This window comes from Mytilus californianus, unplaced genomic scaffold (assembly GCF_021869535.1).
Source record: "Mytilus californianus isolate M0D057914Y unplaced genomic scaffold, xbMytCali1.0.p SCAF_7, whole genome shotgun sequence".
Classification (NCBI taxonomy): Eukaryota; Metazoa; Mollusca; class Bivalvia; order Mytilida; family Mytilidae; genus Mytilus; species Mytilus californianus.
Genome location: NW_026262723.1, coordinates 79,627,424 through 79,645,759, shown reverse-complemented (window position 1 = coordinate 79,645,759; position 18,336 = coordinate 79,627,424). Strand labels below are relative to the sequence as shown.

Sequence of the window (18,336 nt, the reverse complement as noted above, 5' to 3'; positions counted from 1 at the left end):
AACACCGAGTCCTATGATAAACAGACCACACTAACCATTAACACCGAGTCTTATGACAAATAGACCACAATTACCACTAACACCGAGTCCTATGAAAAACAGACCACACTAACCACTAACACCGAGTCCTATGATAAACAGACCCCACTAACCACTAACAACGAGTCCTATGATAAACAGACCACACTAACCACTTACACGGAGTCCTATGATAAACAGACCACACTAACCACTAACACGGAATCTTTTGATAAACAGACCACACTAACCACAAACACGGAGTCCTATGATAAACAGACCCCACTAACAACGAGTCCTATGATAAACAGACCACACTAACCACTAACACCGAGTCCTATGATAAACAGACCCCACTAACCACTAACACCGAGTCCTATCATAAACAGACTCCACTAACCACTAACACCGAGTCCTATGATAAGCAGACCACACTAACCATTAACACCGAGTCCTATGATAAACAAACCCCACTTACCACTAACACCGAGTCCTTTAATAAACAGACCCCACTAACCACTAACACCGAGTCCTATGATAAACAGACCCCACTTACCACTAACACCGTATCCTATGACAAACAGACCACACTAACCACTAACACCGAGTCCTATGAAAAACAGACCACACTAACCACTAACACCGAGTCCTATGATAAACAGACCCCACTAACCACTAACACCGAGTCCTATGATAAACAGACCACACTAACCACTAGCACCGAGTCCTATGATAAACAGACCACACTAACCACTAACACCGAGTCCTATGATAAACAGACCACAATACCACTAACACTGAGTCCTATGATAAACAGACCACACTAACCACTAACACCGAGTCCTATGATAAACAGACCACAATACCACTAACACTGAGTCCTATGATAAACAGACCACACTAACCACTAACACCGAGTCCTATGATAAACAGACCCCAGACTAACACCGAGTCCTATGATAAACAGACCACACTAACCACTAACACCAAGTCCTAAGATAAACAGACCCCACTAACCACTAATACCGAGTCCTATGATAAACAGACCCCACTAATCACTAACACCGAGTCCTATGATAAACAGACCCCACTAACCACTAACACCGAGTCCTATGATAAACAGACCCCACTAACCACTAACACCGAGTCCTATGATAAACAGACCCCACTAACCACTCACACCGAGTCCTATGATAAACAGACCCCACCAACCACTAACACCGAGTCCTATGATAAATAGACCCCACTAACCACTAACACCGAGTCCTATGATAAACAGACCCCACTAACCACTAACACCGAGTCCTATGATAAACAGACCCCACTAACCACTAACACCGAGTCCTATGATAAACAGACCCCACTAACCACTAACACGGAGTCCTATGATAAACAGACCCCACTAACCACTAACACGGAGTCCTATGATAAACAGACCCCACTAACCACTAACACCGAGTCCTATGATAAACAGACCCCACTAACCACTAACACCGAGTCCTATGATAAACAGACCCCAGTAACCACTAACACCGAGTCCTATGATAAACAGACCACACTAACCACTAACACCGAGCCCTATGATAAACAGACCCCACTAACCACTAACACCGAGTCCTATGATAAACATCCTATCGTATACTTTAGGCAGTATTGGTGCAAATGAGTTGTGTCGCAAAAGGACGCATTTTTGACGCAATTTGATTTCTTCCCCTTGATTCTGTCCTTATCATTATCAAAGCTCTTGAGGTACTTATAATTTTTTTTTTGTGAATTAAAAAAAAAAGACAAGGTGAAAACAGTTTTGTTTTATTGTTTGATGTATCACTTCTATATATAGTCATGCAACATAACCTGATAAAACTTTTTTTAGTTACACGCTTTCTGCATTTTGAAGATTAACTAATGGAAATAGGATATGTAATGTTCGATTTTCAATAACCAAATAAATGAAATCACAGACATTGATTTTTACCTGTTAATTGAATGTAACCTCTCGCGCAATATTTACGGATTCTGAAAAGCCATCCTGGAAACCGACATAGAATAATAGGCAATCGATTAAAGACTAATTTAGATAAAAACCTTGCCGTTTATTAATATTGACAAAAAAGTGGTCTTTTAAACTGTTGATTTAAGTTGATCGAACTTTTAAGCAGTTCTTTATTTAACGTTTAAAAAAATGGGATAAAGTGCGTAATTTTCGTATTCACAATGGAACCATAAACAAAATGGAGTTAAAATTTTTAATAATTCTGTGTTACGTCTCTCTTCAACAAGTCTATGGTAAGTTACAATTATATATATGATATATGAAGTAATTATAAAAACCTATTTATCTGAATGAATTAGTCATATAATATCAACTGTCATACACGTGGGAGGTTTAGGTAGCTATTGAACCAGGTTAACCCACCATTTTCTTCAGAAAATGCATATATATGCCTGTACCAAGTCAGGAATATGACAATTGTGTCCCATTTGTTCCGTTAGTTAATAGTGTCTAGCGTTTGATTTTCTAAAGTTTTTATAGACTTCCCTTTTTTAATTTTCCATGGAGTTCGGAATCTTTGTTATAATTTTTTCAAAACGATTAAATATTAGATTTTACCATCCGTTCGCTAACCAATGATTTGTATAGTAAGACTTAAATAACAAACAACCCTTCAAAAGTGCACAGCTTATGTATAGAGAGATTTATAATTATTCTTCTTTCGAAGTAAAAATCAAATTTGAGATAATTGTGAAAGATACAGCAACCTGGCTATATGAGATGTATAAAATACTCTGAAACTATAGTAAAGGACTAACTATATTAACAGCTATTTATCTCTATTTTTGAAGAATCCATGATAAAATAAGACATTGCACTTTTATCCTTCGTCCGTACATGAAATTTGTTTTATTAAAATAATATCACAAAAAGAGTAGTTGAGTTTATAAACTTAATGAAATACATATCTTATTTCAAGAGGATAATTTCAAATTGAATTTAAAATACAATGTAATACGAAATAATTTTATTTGATGATATATGTACTTCGAATACAACGTAGAATCGCGCGAAACGCTCCTGAGTCACAACCCTTGTTTACTTGCTTGGATCACAGCGTAATTGATTATCTGCCGCAAACATCCAAAGGATTCTGGATCCTTCCAGTTTTCGTACATCAAATACAACTAACGTTACAACATTGGTTGGATATCAATTGGTACGTTGTTATGCTATTGGTTTGATATCATTTGGTACGTTGTTACACCATTTGTTGAATATTAATTGGCACGTTGTTACACCATTGGTTAAATATCAATTGGTACGTTATTACTATAATGGTTGGATATCAATTGGTCCATGATCGCCAACTTCGTATTTTATGTGACCCTTTTAACTTTCTTTGATTCGAGCGTCAGTGATGAGTCTTTTGTTGACTAAAACGCGCGTTTGGCATACACAATTTTAATCCTGGTATCTGTGATGATTTTATTAACAACCACTGGGTCGATGTCACTGTTGGTGGAGGTTTCCTCCCAGAGGGTATCACCATGCAGCCCAGTCGTCAGCACTTCTGTGTTGACCTGAGTTATCATTGATATGGTCATAATTATGAATTAACTGTTTACAAAACTTTGAAGTTTTAGAAATGCTAAGGATTTTCTACCCCAGGAATAGATTACTCTTGCTGTATAAAACCTTTGGGAAGTTTGGGTCCTCTATGCTCTTCAACTTCGTACTTTATTTGGCCTTTTTAACTTTTTGATTCAAGCATCACTATGAGTCTCTTGTAGACGAATGAGTTTATTGGTACGCTGTTAACCAAACCAAACAATTCGGCGCACCCTTTTAACTTGGTTATGTGTTATTTTCGTTTTTTTTTTCTTTTTTCGATAACGACTATGTAGGACCTACCCATGCTCGTTAACAAGTCCATCTACAACATTGCTAGTTTGTTTTACGAATACTGCATCTTAATCGAAACCTTTTAAAACTCATCAAAGAGATCAGGTTTATAATTCAGTACTCCATACGCGAGTTTCGTCTACATAAGATTCATCAGTGGCGCTCGAATCAAAAAATTTATTACTAAGATTAGCTTGAGAGAAAAATAGGGGAATAGAACTGCGTTGTTATAAGAAAAACATTTGTTATAGAACAAAAGGCAAAGTAATAATACATGTTCTTCCACTCAATGCAGTAAAGTCGCTAAACATGTACAAACGATTCTTCATGTCAAAAATCAAAAAGTTCTTTCATTTCACATATAGAATAATCGTGATGTTTTCTCACTATAAAATTCAGTTTTGTGGCTTTGTTGAACGCATGTATCCCATCGAACTTGAAATTAAGGATACAACAGATACGGTTAAGTCTGCCCTGCCTCATATCTTCAATTACACCAAGAAACGGACAATGAGGGTCGGCTGAGAACAAGATTTTACGACAGAAGAGATAATTTCAATTGTGAACTTTCCATTTCTATTTAGCAATATCCCAGCAGCGCCTGCATAAGGAGTATATAACTCCCAGTTGATACGATATTCCATTAACGGTGACAAAGACCTGTCAATTTATTGGTATTCTGCTACTATGACGAATATAATATTCACTCCAACCTCTGTCTTAATCTAAAAGGTCAATTTCATGAATTTTAGTTCATATTATAATCTGAATGCCAGGCAGGTGGGCGACAGGTCCAACTTGATTTATGTTGTGGGGTATGTTCTATTGGACTCATGATCAACGAAGGAGTTACATGGATTTGGCAGTGTTTGTTCTTTGAGCTATGTCCTCGCTTGATTCGCTTGCAGTCAGATCTGTGACTGCGGAGAGAGTTCGTACCGCTATAACAAGTGACGACAGTATGAATGATCTTGTTAATTTAATTGAGTCTAGTACATTGGAGTTTCCTGCACAACTGCGGGAATACTTCCAATTCCGTGGACACCTTTACACCGTTGAAGGTGTTATACTTTACAAGGACAGAACAATAATTCCCCTAGTCTCTGACAGAAGTATTGTCTGGTTTACATGCAGACCACCAATGAGTGACCGCCATTATTTCTAGAGACGAGTCGTCGGTCTTTTGGCCTGGCATTACTACTACTTTTTCGGCACAAAGAGCCGGGTGCAATAGTACCTTCTAACCCAAGTACTCCACCCTCACCTCTGTCTCTGACGTCACCATACTGCCCGTTTCAATGCGTCTGTTCGGACTTCTTTAAAATACAAGGGAATGTTTTACCTCGTCATAGTTGACCGATACTCAAACTGACCATTTGTTGAAAGATCCTCAAATGGAGCAGTCGGGCTCACAACCTAAATGTGCATGAAATATTTGCCACTGGACGTTGGGCAAATCATCATTATTTTTTTGTCAATGAAAATGAAATAACATCTCAGAAGCTTAATGTGCTTCTGAAATATTTAATTCATTTGAATCAAAGGAAAATAGCGAAAACCTGAACTTCTCAATCACCGTCTCAGCTTTAGAATGAAAACATGTTTCAATTGTCAGTTCTACTCCAGTAAACAGAAGAGATATCTGTCAAATTAATTGTAAAACGTGCAATTAAATTAAATCTGATTGATTTTGAGTTCGTTTAAAAAGCTTTTTAATGTTTTCATTTATGGTATTGACTCGTGATTGGTTAGCTTTATCATTTGACCTTTACAAATGCACGAGATGATGATGGAACAACTCGATACAATCAAATTGTTTAAATTTCTATATAGACAGTACTATTTATTGTATAAAAAGAACAATAACGCAATTAATTATTAACTAACTTTGTATTGTATGCTTTTGGTTTTTTTTTTCATTGATTCAGTAGTCAAATTAATATGAATAACATCAATTCGCGTTTAATGCATCCCCAAACACACATTACGGCATTCTTAAGTGAACATAACATGTCTCAATGTTTCTTCATATATCATAAATATTCCATACTGTTGTTGTTTGAGCAAAGATTGATTTTTTAATGGTCACGTTGTGAATTAGGAAAAATAATAATTACCGATTAATAAAATATGAACATGTATACACTATCCGCTACAACTTTTTTTTGTTCTTGAATATTTTGGTCTCGAGCATCACGGAAGAGACATTAACTGGCGAAATCTCCTCTTGTGCAGTAAAATTGATACCGTTAATGTTATAACTACATGTGTACAAGGATGCTAAATAGATATTGTACACACAGAAATTATTCGTTTATATTATAATCCTTTAGTTTAAATACGTGTATTGGAATATGAAAATAACAAAAAAAAAGTATCAAAGTTTCTAAAAGTTATTCCACATGTCATGCTCACTGAAATCAGTACCATACGATAATTGTTCCTCGTCTCTTGGAGTGGGTCGATTCTGCTTTGCCGTCCGACAAATATTTCCGTCACTTTTTTCTCAGTTCCTACTGAACAGAATAATTTCAGATTTGGTCAGTTGTTTTGTGTGTGTGGTTCTGTCAGACACATACTTCTTGTGTGTCGATACTCTGAGTTTTTCAATATGTTGAATGAACTTAGATATTTTTGTCACACGTCACACATTTCTCCAATACTTTGAATAGCTCTAATGTACTTTTGCATTAATATTGATATATAGATACGATTAAATAGAAAGTAATGTTTAAAGCATCGATAGTTATCATTTCAATTACATTTTGTAACTTTTTTCATTGTAAATATCAATTAAAGAGGAATAAATCAATTATAATACCGTTGAGAATTAAAAAAATATAATATTATTAACATGGTCGAATCAAACAAACAGGTCAATTTGAAAAAAAAGTACAATGTACCTAATGCAATGGGTGTGATAGAATAATTAACCATCCGAGCATGACCAACTTAGTTCACTTAGTTAAAACTCTGGTCTTTTTTTTCTGTCTGTCTCTCCCGTATTTTTGTATTATTGTATTGTATGGAGTCGTTTTTATTTTTGTGAAGTCTTTTGTATCTATAAGTCAGTACTTAATTAATTAATTTTAGAGATTTATTTATACTTTCACGTAGAATCTTCCGATGGACTTGTGTTCTTCCAAATACTCGCATATGAGTAGAAATAAGAACGGGGAGTCAATAGGTGTTTTGAATGAAAAAAAGGCGTTCGCGAAGACTGCATCATTTGTACTATACAAGTCATGCAATATACTGGTTACACTGTAATGTATTGTTTAAACTACTGTGTTGGTTTTTTTTTCTTAATTATTTGAATGATAGTATTTTTCTCCCTTTATTTTTCAACAGGAACTTTGCAAGTTCGTAACTGGTACGGTCATTTTCTGTTGGGATTTTTATAGATCCTATATTCTCCTTACATGGAACCCTTCATAAAATTTTATATGCGTATCGATACTATTGGTGGCGATTTTTGTTTAAATTTCACATGGTTGCAAAATCATCTCAAAACATGTATGTCATAAAAGATCATATCGTGTTGAATTAATATATTCAAAACAAAGGCGATGGTCATGTGTAGAATCAGATTGAACTTTAAAACAAATTTTATGAAGAAGTTATATTTAAACAGCCTAACATTTTAAAACCAGCAAACGAAACACAGTTAAACGCGCATTTATTATGTCAGTAATCTATCTCAACACTTGTTTCATTTTGTATCTATCTTATTTTTTTTCATGAAGAATCTTGGAATCTTTGTTCAGAGTATAATACATTAAGTAGTGAATAGGAAAAGAAGATACCGTGTTAGACAGGAAACTTTTTATCAAACAATCATCCCCAAATTAAAAAAAAAATTGCGGCATCAATTTAGAATAAAATGAATTAAAACATTTCCGATAAGGCTGTATGTATTCTTTGAAACACCAAGAATGGACTCAAGCAGATCATTTAAAGGTAAATGTTTATTACATCGCTGCAGATAGTAATTAGGTAAAGATAAAAAATGATACCACCGTTTCTATGTTAAAATGGAATGCTTGATGATGCATACACGAAACTTAATCAATAAAACAACAATATCAATTGAGCTTCCTTAAAAACGATGATATTCAAGAGTTCTAAGACCTAAGTAACAACACCATTGCTATGCTTATTTCTTCATTACTTTTGCAAATGTTTAACTCTAATACTTGACTGAGAATATTAGGCGAGTGACAATTTTCAAAAAGACGCTTAGTTAACGACTTTAATGCACCCACCTAACATACGGCTATATTATATATCATTCGAAAGCTTATTACCTGTACTTTCTTTTTTGCCCGGTCGTCAATAATTCGTACGGTGCAATTTTCGTTAAATCAAGGTCAAAGGTCAAAACTGAACATTCAAAAAGTTTGCTAGAACTACACTAAATGCCATTTTCTGGAACTTGTATGGTATTTTTTTTCTAAAAACTATCTAAACCTTATAAAACAAATTACCATGATTTCAAATCAAGTGCAAACTTAAATGTTGATTGCGCTATATCAACAGAAAATTGAATTTCTTGAAAAAAAACTTCCAAAAATGATAAAATTGCAATAAAATCTAAATTTTTTCCGAAATTTGAATATTTGTATGTCAAAAATATAATAGACTTATTGTTTATAGACGGAGGGAATGTTTTCATCATTTTAAACTGCAATTAATATGATGTAGGTCCAGATGCAGCCTTCTAATGAAGCTTTTGTAGTTGCCCAAAAAAACACCATCTGCAAATGGGGATCATTTTGCTTTTTTTTTGCTAGATGATATTGCTAATATCGGCAGATAATGATCAACCATATTTAGAAAAAGGGTAATGGAAGAACTTAAATGAACAAAAGCAGTATATTTGGTAAAAATTAGTTTTCCGATGTGGAAAGACATGTTACGAAGATTATTCTCGTTCAATGTTCGAATGAAAACTGTCTGTACCATGCGCTTTTCAATGTCAAATCCGGCGAATTCCTTTTAATGTTAGCCCATTATTATATACTTTGTTAGTTGTTTTATTAAATATGACTGAAAATTAATAATTCAGATTAATTAAGATTGAATAACCTTCATGAACAACTGTAATCACCATACTGATTTATGGAGTGTTCACACAATTCGGTAAAGTGTTTTAAGAAGATTTGTTTGTCTGTGCTACATTTTCGCCATGGTCATGCTGTTATCTGTTTTTCTTCGACTATGGTTTGAGACTGCCTCCTTATTATCTTATCCCTTCTTTCAATCAAAGAAAAGAAAAACATAAATTTCAAAGCTGAGCGAAAAAAAAAACAGAACTTTAAACTCAGATATTGATGCAAAAACAAAATTAGTAAAACAACATAAATTACCGAACTCCAAGTGAAAATTCAAAACGAAAAGTCTCTTATCAAATGAAAAATCCAAAAGCTGAAACACAACAAACGATTGGACAACAGTTGTCATAGAGCTCGTTGTTCTCTCTCCATCTCTATCTATCTTTATATGATATAGCGGAAAGGTATGACTCATCTTGTCCCTACGTCCTTTTTTCTTTTGTTCTTTCCATTCATATATCCATATGTTAGTCTCAAAATTGTAATGAGCAATATTCCTCCGACATTGCTTGGTAGAATTATGGAAGTTCAAAGTGCACATATGGAGGTTATACTTGAATGGATTTGTTTCATAATAGACATATTCAAATAGCGCTAAAACAGTAATCGCTTTAAATTTACCAGAACATACCTGCTTTCAAGCTATCTCATTAAGTTAACCCTAATCTTATTAAAATGGATTTCGTTATTCTCATGCGATATATGAGCAGGCGAGTCGTGATTGATCTGAATTTAAGTCAGATTGTTTTAACCCATGTTTTTAACACTTATACATAACATTTTGTACGGTTTATTTTTTCATGTCAACTTATATCACTTATTATTGTTGTGAGATCTTCGCACCATTAGAAACTTGAACCAAAAATATGAAAATAAAGTGAAAAAATCGCCAAAAGTCTCTGTCAGATCAACAACAGAGGGCTCACAGTAAATATCCACGTACATAATTTAAGATCAGATGACATAAAACCAATTAAAAAACTGGATAAATTCAACCACATTTTTTTTCATTTCTCACAATTGTATAGATATTTTAGAATAAAATAACTTCATTTTAACCATATGTATTCTTAATATACATGTACTATCTCTTATATACCAATGTTCAACCAATGCTTAATAGATGATCTACTAAAATAGTGCTCTCTTTTTTAAATGCCTAAAATGAAAATATTATGTGACACATCTACATTGAAATTTAAATGCAAAATCATGGCCAATTAAATTTGAAATAAAAGTGGTTCAAATGCATTTATATTTCTGTTTCTATTAAGAAACTTTACTTGTAACATTTAGCTGAAGTAAACACCAATATTAAAACTTCTTTGTTTTGTAAGAGGTTGCCTACTTTTACAAAAGGTGATCAATGCTGTTTGGTAGATTTGTGTTGTGACACCTACACAGTAACTTCGTCCTTGATACTAATAGCTATAACTAATGTATTGTTGATGGGGATTGCTAGTTTTCTGACGAAGGTCGGTGGTTCCTTGGGCATTCCATGGGCCTTAAACCATTTAAAACTGATCGCCGCAAAATACTTTAGTAGCCAAAAGTGCTAAACCGAAAATTGCGTCAAACACCAACAATCAATCAATCATCATTATATTAAGATGTATTTATATGTAAACTATTCAGGGAGTAAAATTGATTAATGGAAATGTATGTATTGTTATTGCGAATAGCTAGATTTCCCAATTCAAAAATTAATGTAAGTAAATATAATTGCGAGAGTCTCAATTTATTTACAGGAAATTACGTAGTTTGACAGGGTTAAATATCTTGGCCAGGCATGAAGAACATTTCAGTGGATAGCTTATAATAGTTTTCACTTCCTCAGTCAAGCAAGATGCAGTATAAGCAACCCCAAGAAAACATACAAATATTGAAATATTGAAATATCAAAGTTTCGCTCCCAAACTTTTCCCTAAATGCATGAATTTCCTGTGTTTTCTATCCTTTAACATCTTTGCACTTTTAAAATTTGTGTGTTTTCAACATAATATCGACTACATCCAATTGTTTTAACAAAGAAAAGCTGAAAAAGCTATCTTTTTGCAGATGGCGGTATTTTGGGCAACTGCATGGTTGTTATAATTGGCTGTTTAATTAAGAAGAAGAGTAATTGCAGTAATTTAATGATGTCAAAAACATCCTTAGCTCTAAATAAAATATGTTATATGGTTTTATGGTGAATAACAGTTGAATCACAGACATAAAATTTGATTTTCATGCATTTTTGTCATTTTCAACGGAATTTCTGAAAAACAGCGCTATTTATTAAAAATCCGACACTAATATTTCAAAGTGCTTTTGATAAGTTACTATTAAAATCTGTTCTAAGAGATTTCCATATGTACATACAGAATATCGTTATTCAGAAGACAGAATATGCAAAAATGCTGACTTCTTGTAAAATTAGAGGTTGTCCGCCCTTGACCTTTTGTTGTGATTTGACGGAAACTGCACCATACGAATTTTTGACGACCGGGCAAAAGAGGTAGTACAGATGATGTGCTTCCGAACGGTATATGATTTAGCCGTATGTTAGGTGGGTGCATTAAAAATAAAATTTTATGATTAATGTCACTCGTCTATATTGTCACCTGTGTTAAATCCGATGCGTTGTTTTCTTCACGTATTAGCTCTTCAAAAGGTTTCGTAGGAGGCCTTTTGCAAGGCAAAATTTCTTCCACTCTTCAAGGTACCCTCTTTTTCCAATGGCAGTCTAACTATCTCGATAAGCACAATTTGCATATCATACTTATTGGATTTGTTTTTGTTTACGTTCTTATTATTTATGAATAATTTGCAATTGGACGTTAAGCAAGCATAATTCAACTAACCATACAAAAATGAGAGAGGTGAAGTTCAAGTCCGAATCATACGCCCTTTGAATATCAGCATCGTTCACAAAGAATATTTTATAATCAAGACGAACAATTTTTTTCCTGTTTACATTAAGGTCGCAAAGAAAGAACGTTCTGAATATCTCCCATATCAAATTATCAACACAACTATCATGTTTCTATTTGGCAGACTGTATATAGTTATTTAAAAAGATTTAGATCACCATGCACCAAATGATACTCTGAGTTATTTCCATCATATAGCATCCGTCACTCCGAAAACTTTTTTGTGCGTTACCAACTTCACCCCACACGGATTTGTAATTTTCGTTCCTTGGTTGCCATTTAAATGAAAGCTACTGAACAAAGGAGTCATATGGTCATTATTATGTCATCTCTTCGACAGGTTTGTGGACCACATCATTGATAAATTATGTGTCCAAGATGGCCATGGTTCATTTGTCGCAGTTAAGTAAAGACCTTCTTTTCTAGTTGTTTCCTCTTTTCTTTTCTTTATTTGTTGTTGCTAGTTTTGAGTTATTGAATATGTACCACTACTGGAGCAGAAGCTGCTCACACTTCCGAAGAACACGTGCTCATTGGGTTTTGAGTAGAGTCAGGTTCCAACTTTAGTTTTCTGCAAAGTAATATTTTGACTCTTCTCTTTTCGTCTTTTATCTTTAGATCATGGTTTTGTGTGTCTTTCGAATTATATTTTTTTTTTACTTACCTTGTTATATTTTTCTCACACTAGCAAGAAGGAACCTTTGTGAGCATCATTATCAATTTCGTAAATCAAAATTGAAATAGAAAAAAAATGTATGGCAAACATTATTATTCATTTAATTTTGATCGAAAGTATCATACAGAGATAATTGGTTAATAACAGTATTTTTTCATCAGAATATTGTTAATCAACTTAGTGGGAATCCTGTTGACAAGAAAACATCTTTTTTCATAATTGGCCTCTTCAATATTTAGCACGTTCTCCATTCGGAAACTATTAATTTCAAGTTCGCTAGAACATAAACATAGACATGTAGTTCAGACTTTTTTGTGAGTAAATTGGTCCAGTTTAATCAATGAAATCCAGGAAAATAAGTTTAATCCTATAAGATGTTTTCTACAATAGGCAAACATTAAATCATTACAGATACCAGGTTTATAATGTTGTACGTCAGACGTGTGTTTCGTCTACAAAACACTCACCAGTGACGATGGAATAAAACGTTAAAAGGCGAAATTAAATACGTAGTTGAACAGCATTAATGACTCAAAATTTCGAAAAGTATTACCAAATATAGCTAAGGTAATCTATATCTGAGCTAAAAATTCTTAGTACTTCGATCAATTCAAAGTCTTGTAAACAATCAAACGACCATACAGAATGTGCAGCTCTAAGTCGCTCTTAGTCAAAGGAGTTTATGAAATTATACACTTCTTTTGATAGCAGCTATCAACTATTCTTTATTTCCCAACTGGCTTTCACAAAAATAAGCCAATATTCTGTAATCTGTAATTATAAAATAAATTCACAGTTCTATCATATTTAAAATTGAATTTTTACATATATGCATACGAAGAAAATAGGAACAAACTATTTGGTTCAATAAGAGTGCCCAAACAACACAATATACGTAGAAAATGAACCTCCAGAGGTCGAGATATACTTCACAAAATAACCAACCGTTTATTTCATGAAGTAGTTGACTCATTGAATGTATTTTTATGTCGTTTTTCTTACTTCACAAACCTTATTTCAGGATATGGAAACAATACGACACTCTCTTGTTTTGACTGTGAAGAAATATTTGAAGAAAGATGGGATCCGTATACTGATTGTCAAGTGTATCCCCACAATACACCATTGAGACCTTGCTTGGACATTGAAATGTATTGTATGGTAAGTTATAATTTGAGCATAAATAAAGAAATATTTCTTGTATCTATAACTATTCGTTGAATTCAAAAGACATGTGCAGCTACATATCATTTAATTGTTCTTGGTTTTATTTGGATTGATCTAAGCTTAAATAAATATAAAAGGGTGCACTGTTCAGCAAATATTAATACTGACAAGAAGATAATCAATGCATTAAGTAAACACATATTAAAAAGCAAAAACATATATCATAACAATACGAAGCAGACAAAAGTAAGTCACGGATTCTATTACCACAAATTTACTTAAAACCATTACTACATTCTCTCAAGTTTGGCTGTATCTGTAGAAACATTATTACTAACGGGTTATCACAATCTAATGTGTACGGTGATATTGTTTATAAAACCTGTTAATTTAGACACGGTCCATGTAAAAGTAGTGATCCTATGGATAAACTTATTCTTGAAGATTATCAATTTTAAACTGTAATACGATCTTTGAACATTGTCTTCATCGGTACAAACATGGTTTGTTTAATAATTCATTAAAAAATGTATTGCTATCAAGTTATTAACACTAATGGTCCAACATCCTGTGGCAGTGCAGAAAGTCATGTTTTTTTTCTCGAACTGCTTATAACATATTTATACTAAATCCGTTGGATGTGTACTGATTCATATTTATGTCTCGGAAAACATGGTTTATTTATTTGTTGAATTGGCTTTGAAATAGCTTTCTGTAACTGCAACCACTCTAAGATCGGTACTTTATGCCTTTTGTCTTTTTGTTTTTTTTTTTTTTTTTTATCATTCATGTCGATCTGAAATTAAGCCCTTTCAAACTGATTTTTACAGGTTGTTCTTATGTTGCACTGTTACATCACTGTCTAAGGTTGGGGGAAGGTTTGAACACTCATAAGTTCAACCCTGCCACATTCTTTTCGTGAAGAATTATCTGATTTTTTATACAAAAAGGGAATAACACTAGATGAATTAGAATTTTAGAAAGACTTTGCCATTTTATATTAATTTCTCCGGCCTATTTCCTTTCATGAAAATGTACAGGTCATTGGTGACTTTTAAGAGTAGTACACATGTTAATGCTAAGGTCGTCGTGACCCTGAAATAAGGTTTATACTCAAAAGCTTTTGACAAACTTCAAGATGGAGAATAGCAATAGAAGCATTGTTAATTTGATCTACTGGTTAGTTCCAAGAATTGTAAGATATTGATTATAATACATCGTATTTAATACCAAAGAGCGAGTTTAAAAGAGCAAAAAAGCAAACGATCAAACTGTGTTTATACAATTAACGGATCTATGCTTACCACAACCGCTAAACTGGTCAAAATCAAAAATCAAATCAAATCAATAATGCATACATCTGCTTCCGGTTATCTATTGATATTTTTCTAAGTTACTTATTTTCTTATTTTATCTTGGTGTTGAAGTATTTGCATAGTTTCGTAGTGTATTAAATGAAGTATCTATCTACTATTGAAATCGAAAATATCAGACAATAAAAGTGAGCTGTTGTAAAGTATTCTAAATTGAGAAAACTCCACAGAGATGTGACGTCCGTTCCGTTCGATTTTTTGTGATATCTCGACCTGCTCAACCAGTATTTTGGCAGTAAAATCTAGTATTTCATATGTTTACAATAGGCCTACCCATGTCATACTTTCAACCTAAAACGTTCGATTATATAGTATTACTCGTGTGCGATCGTTCATTGGACTAAAATATTTCAGGTTTCATTATGATAATTTAATGTACCACTAGTAGTTGACAAATTTTGTTTAGTATATACAGTCATTGATCATGTAAATTTAATGCAACTTCAGTTGACACATTCAAGTTTCAGGTGTCTGGTTAACAAATAATTGTTTGAACATTTTGATATGTTCCTGATTGCAGCGAACATATAATACAATTAAAAAGTCACTGTTGCCTTTTCAGAGTTAAAGTTCAGAATGATGCTGTCGATATAATAAGATTTTCACTTTTAATGATAGGCAATTAATTGTTGACTCGTCCTGAATATGCATGAAATATTTCTCATTTGATGTTAAGCAAATAACAGACATAAAGTTGGCTTGTATAGTAAATAAATACAGTTAATGATATTGCCTCCTCATTGTAAGTGCATTTAAAAAATATATTGACTCATCAGATGCGCTCGAATAAAAACAATTGGAATGCAAAACCAATAAGGATGTTGAACAGAATTAAAACCAAAACTTAGAAAAGGTTGTGCCAAATCGGGCTAAGGCAATCTATGCTTGGGGTAAAAAAAAATGGATTTGTTCAAGGTCTTAAACGTTTTAGGAACACTAAATTTACGCAACATCAACAACGGCATCGCCATAAACTGATAATTATCTTTTTTTTATGTGTAAGTAAATTAAAAGACGTATTAGAATCACAACAGTGGCCATGAATTGTAGAAAAACTACTCTATGAATTCCGTGCGTCCGAATCGCTTTTTTAGAATTACCTTTATCAAAAACGTTCAAACCTAAACATTTGAAAGCTAGGGATGTAAATATGTAGAAAGGTTAGGAGGTATATGACCGAACCTAGGATTTTAAAAGAATAGCCAAATTGATATATATTGAAAAAGATTGTATATTGTAATATAAAGCTTGCAGAAAAATTTCTATTTTAGGTAGAAAAAGTGACCATTTATGGAATGACGACGAGCATTAAACGAAGATGTACTTCCGAATGTTACTATGGCTGCAGAGCACATAACTTTGGTCTCACTACAATGAAATGCACGTCGTGTTGCCAGTTTGCAGGATGTAATATAGATGGATCAGCTTCGATATCTTTCATGCTAGGAACATATACGTGTGTTTTGACTTTCTGTTTTCTAGTGACGTTATTGACAAAACAGTAACCAACCATTTGTTCTACCTAATCATTTTTTTTTAAATTTTGCCAAATCTTTTTTCCGATCAATATGATGACATCAGTGCCTTTAATTATATTTGACTGACAATTAAAATCATTTATAAAGAATAAGTAAGGTACATGCAGACCAAGATTGCATGCACTTAGTGAAAAACAAGTTTGATCTGAGCGTCACTGATGAGTCTTATGTAGACGAAACGCGCGTCTGGCGTATTAAATTATAAGCCAGCGGCTCTTTTCACAAAAGATCTTAAGAGTAAAAATACTCGTAAGTCATACACATTTCAGTATAACTTACGATCAATTCTAATCGTAAGATTTTTTGTGAAAAGAGTTGCTGGTACCTTTGATAACTATTGACAAAATTCACAGGATTCAGATGTATGGACTTACGACGGTATATAAATTAACAAGTCGGAAGAATCACAGCGATTAAGCGATGATCTCAGCCGACATCAACAGTTTTATCTGTTGGGCCTTACATAGTGACTATAAGAGGAAGGAACAATGACATATCCCAACACATTACCTTAATTCATCGAACATTGTATCACCTTATGAAATATAAGCTGTTGCCAAAACAAAGTAAAACATGTTTATTTATCAAGCATTTCATTAGTAGACTATGAATCCTTTCAATCTGACTTTGTTTCGAGTTGTAGCATTCACGTTTATATTCAAAAGCGGACACACATTTTGCTAAAACCTTGTAATATCTTGTTTTCGTTCAATACAAAACAGTTTTCAAAACTACAGTTGACAGCCAAAATAAAAACACACTAGTCGGGATTTTCTAATCTCATGAGTGCTGCTATACATTTTAAACACTACATTGTAAATGCTTGTCGTCTTAAACAAATATATATGATATCAACTGATTCATGATTAGTCAGTTGTTGTTATATCTAGTGTTTACTTCTTCAATCGCAGTTTAAAAAAAAGAAGTATGTACCAGGCCTGATAACAATTCTTAACATCTGATTTAGAATTCAGTAGTTTCCAAATACAAAAGTATTTGATACAGCTTGATTTTTTTCTACAATTTCGTCCGTCAATACATCAGTAAATGACAAAAGGTAATAGTGAAATATTTCCCAGGCAATATTGATATGAAATTTCTAAAAATTGATTATTTTGTAGTTTTATATATTGGTTAATTTCTTTTTCCTGTTTATGATAATTTTGCTATAAAGATATAGAAAGTCTTGATTTTCCGAAAGATAAAGTTATTTGTGCTTTTTTTATTTTGAGTTGTTTTCAAGTATTGTTTTGCAGTTTATAGTTTGTAATAGAGAGACGAAAGATACCAAAGGTATATTCAAACTTATAAGTCGAAAACAAACTGACAATGACATGGCAGAAAAACGACCAAAAGACAAAAACAGTAAACAAAAAAAACATAGAAAACTGAAGACTGAGCAAAACGAACCCCCCCCCCCCCCCCCCAAAAAAAAAACGGGGTGATCTCAGGTGCTCCGGAAGGGTAAGCAGATCCTGCTTCACATGTGGCACCCGTCGTGTTGCTCATGTAAGTACAAACCCGATGATAAATATAATTCGGTAGGTAACATTCGAGAAAAAGAGGACGGGATTGCGGTTGCGTCAATTGGAATTGTTAGTTGCAGCATATGGTTTACGGAATCCATCATGATTTGGTTG

At 33.4% G+C, this 18,336-nt stretch overlaps 1 protein-coding gene across 1 annotated transcript; it reads left to right on the top strand.

The window, feature by feature from the left end:
* The first annotated feature begins 2,018 nt into the window (after window positions 1-2,018).
* Window positions 2,019-17,921, top strand: LOC127708781 (uncharacterized). The gene is made up of 3 exons (XM_052213901.1): window positions 2,019-2,304; window positions 13,640-13,779; window positions 16,430-17,921. The coding sequence occupies exons 1-3, from the start codon at window positions 2,250-2,252 to the stop codon at window positions 16,661-16,663; spliced, it is 429 nt and encodes a 142-aa protein (XP_052069861.1). The 5' UTR covers window positions 2,019-2,249; the 3' UTR covers window positions 16,664-17,921.
* The last annotated feature ends 415 nt before the right edge of the window (window positions 17,922-18,336 follow it).

What these genes read in the sequence shown, in the direction of transcription:
- LOC127708781 (XM_052213901.1), top strand. Translation starts at nt 2,250, where the DNA reads ATGGAGTTAAAATTTTTAATAATTCTGTGTTACGTCTCTCTTCAACAA. An exon ending in CTCTCTTCAACAAGTCTATG is followed by an intron (nt 2,305 to 13,639) that starts GTAAGTTACAAT and finishes ACCTTATTTCAG; the next exon opens with GATATGGAAACAATACGACA. An exon ending in ACATTGAAATGTATTGTATG is followed by an intron (nt 13,780 to 16,429) that starts GTAAGTTATAAT and finishes TTTCTATTTTAG; the next exon opens with GTAGAAAAAGTGACCATTTA.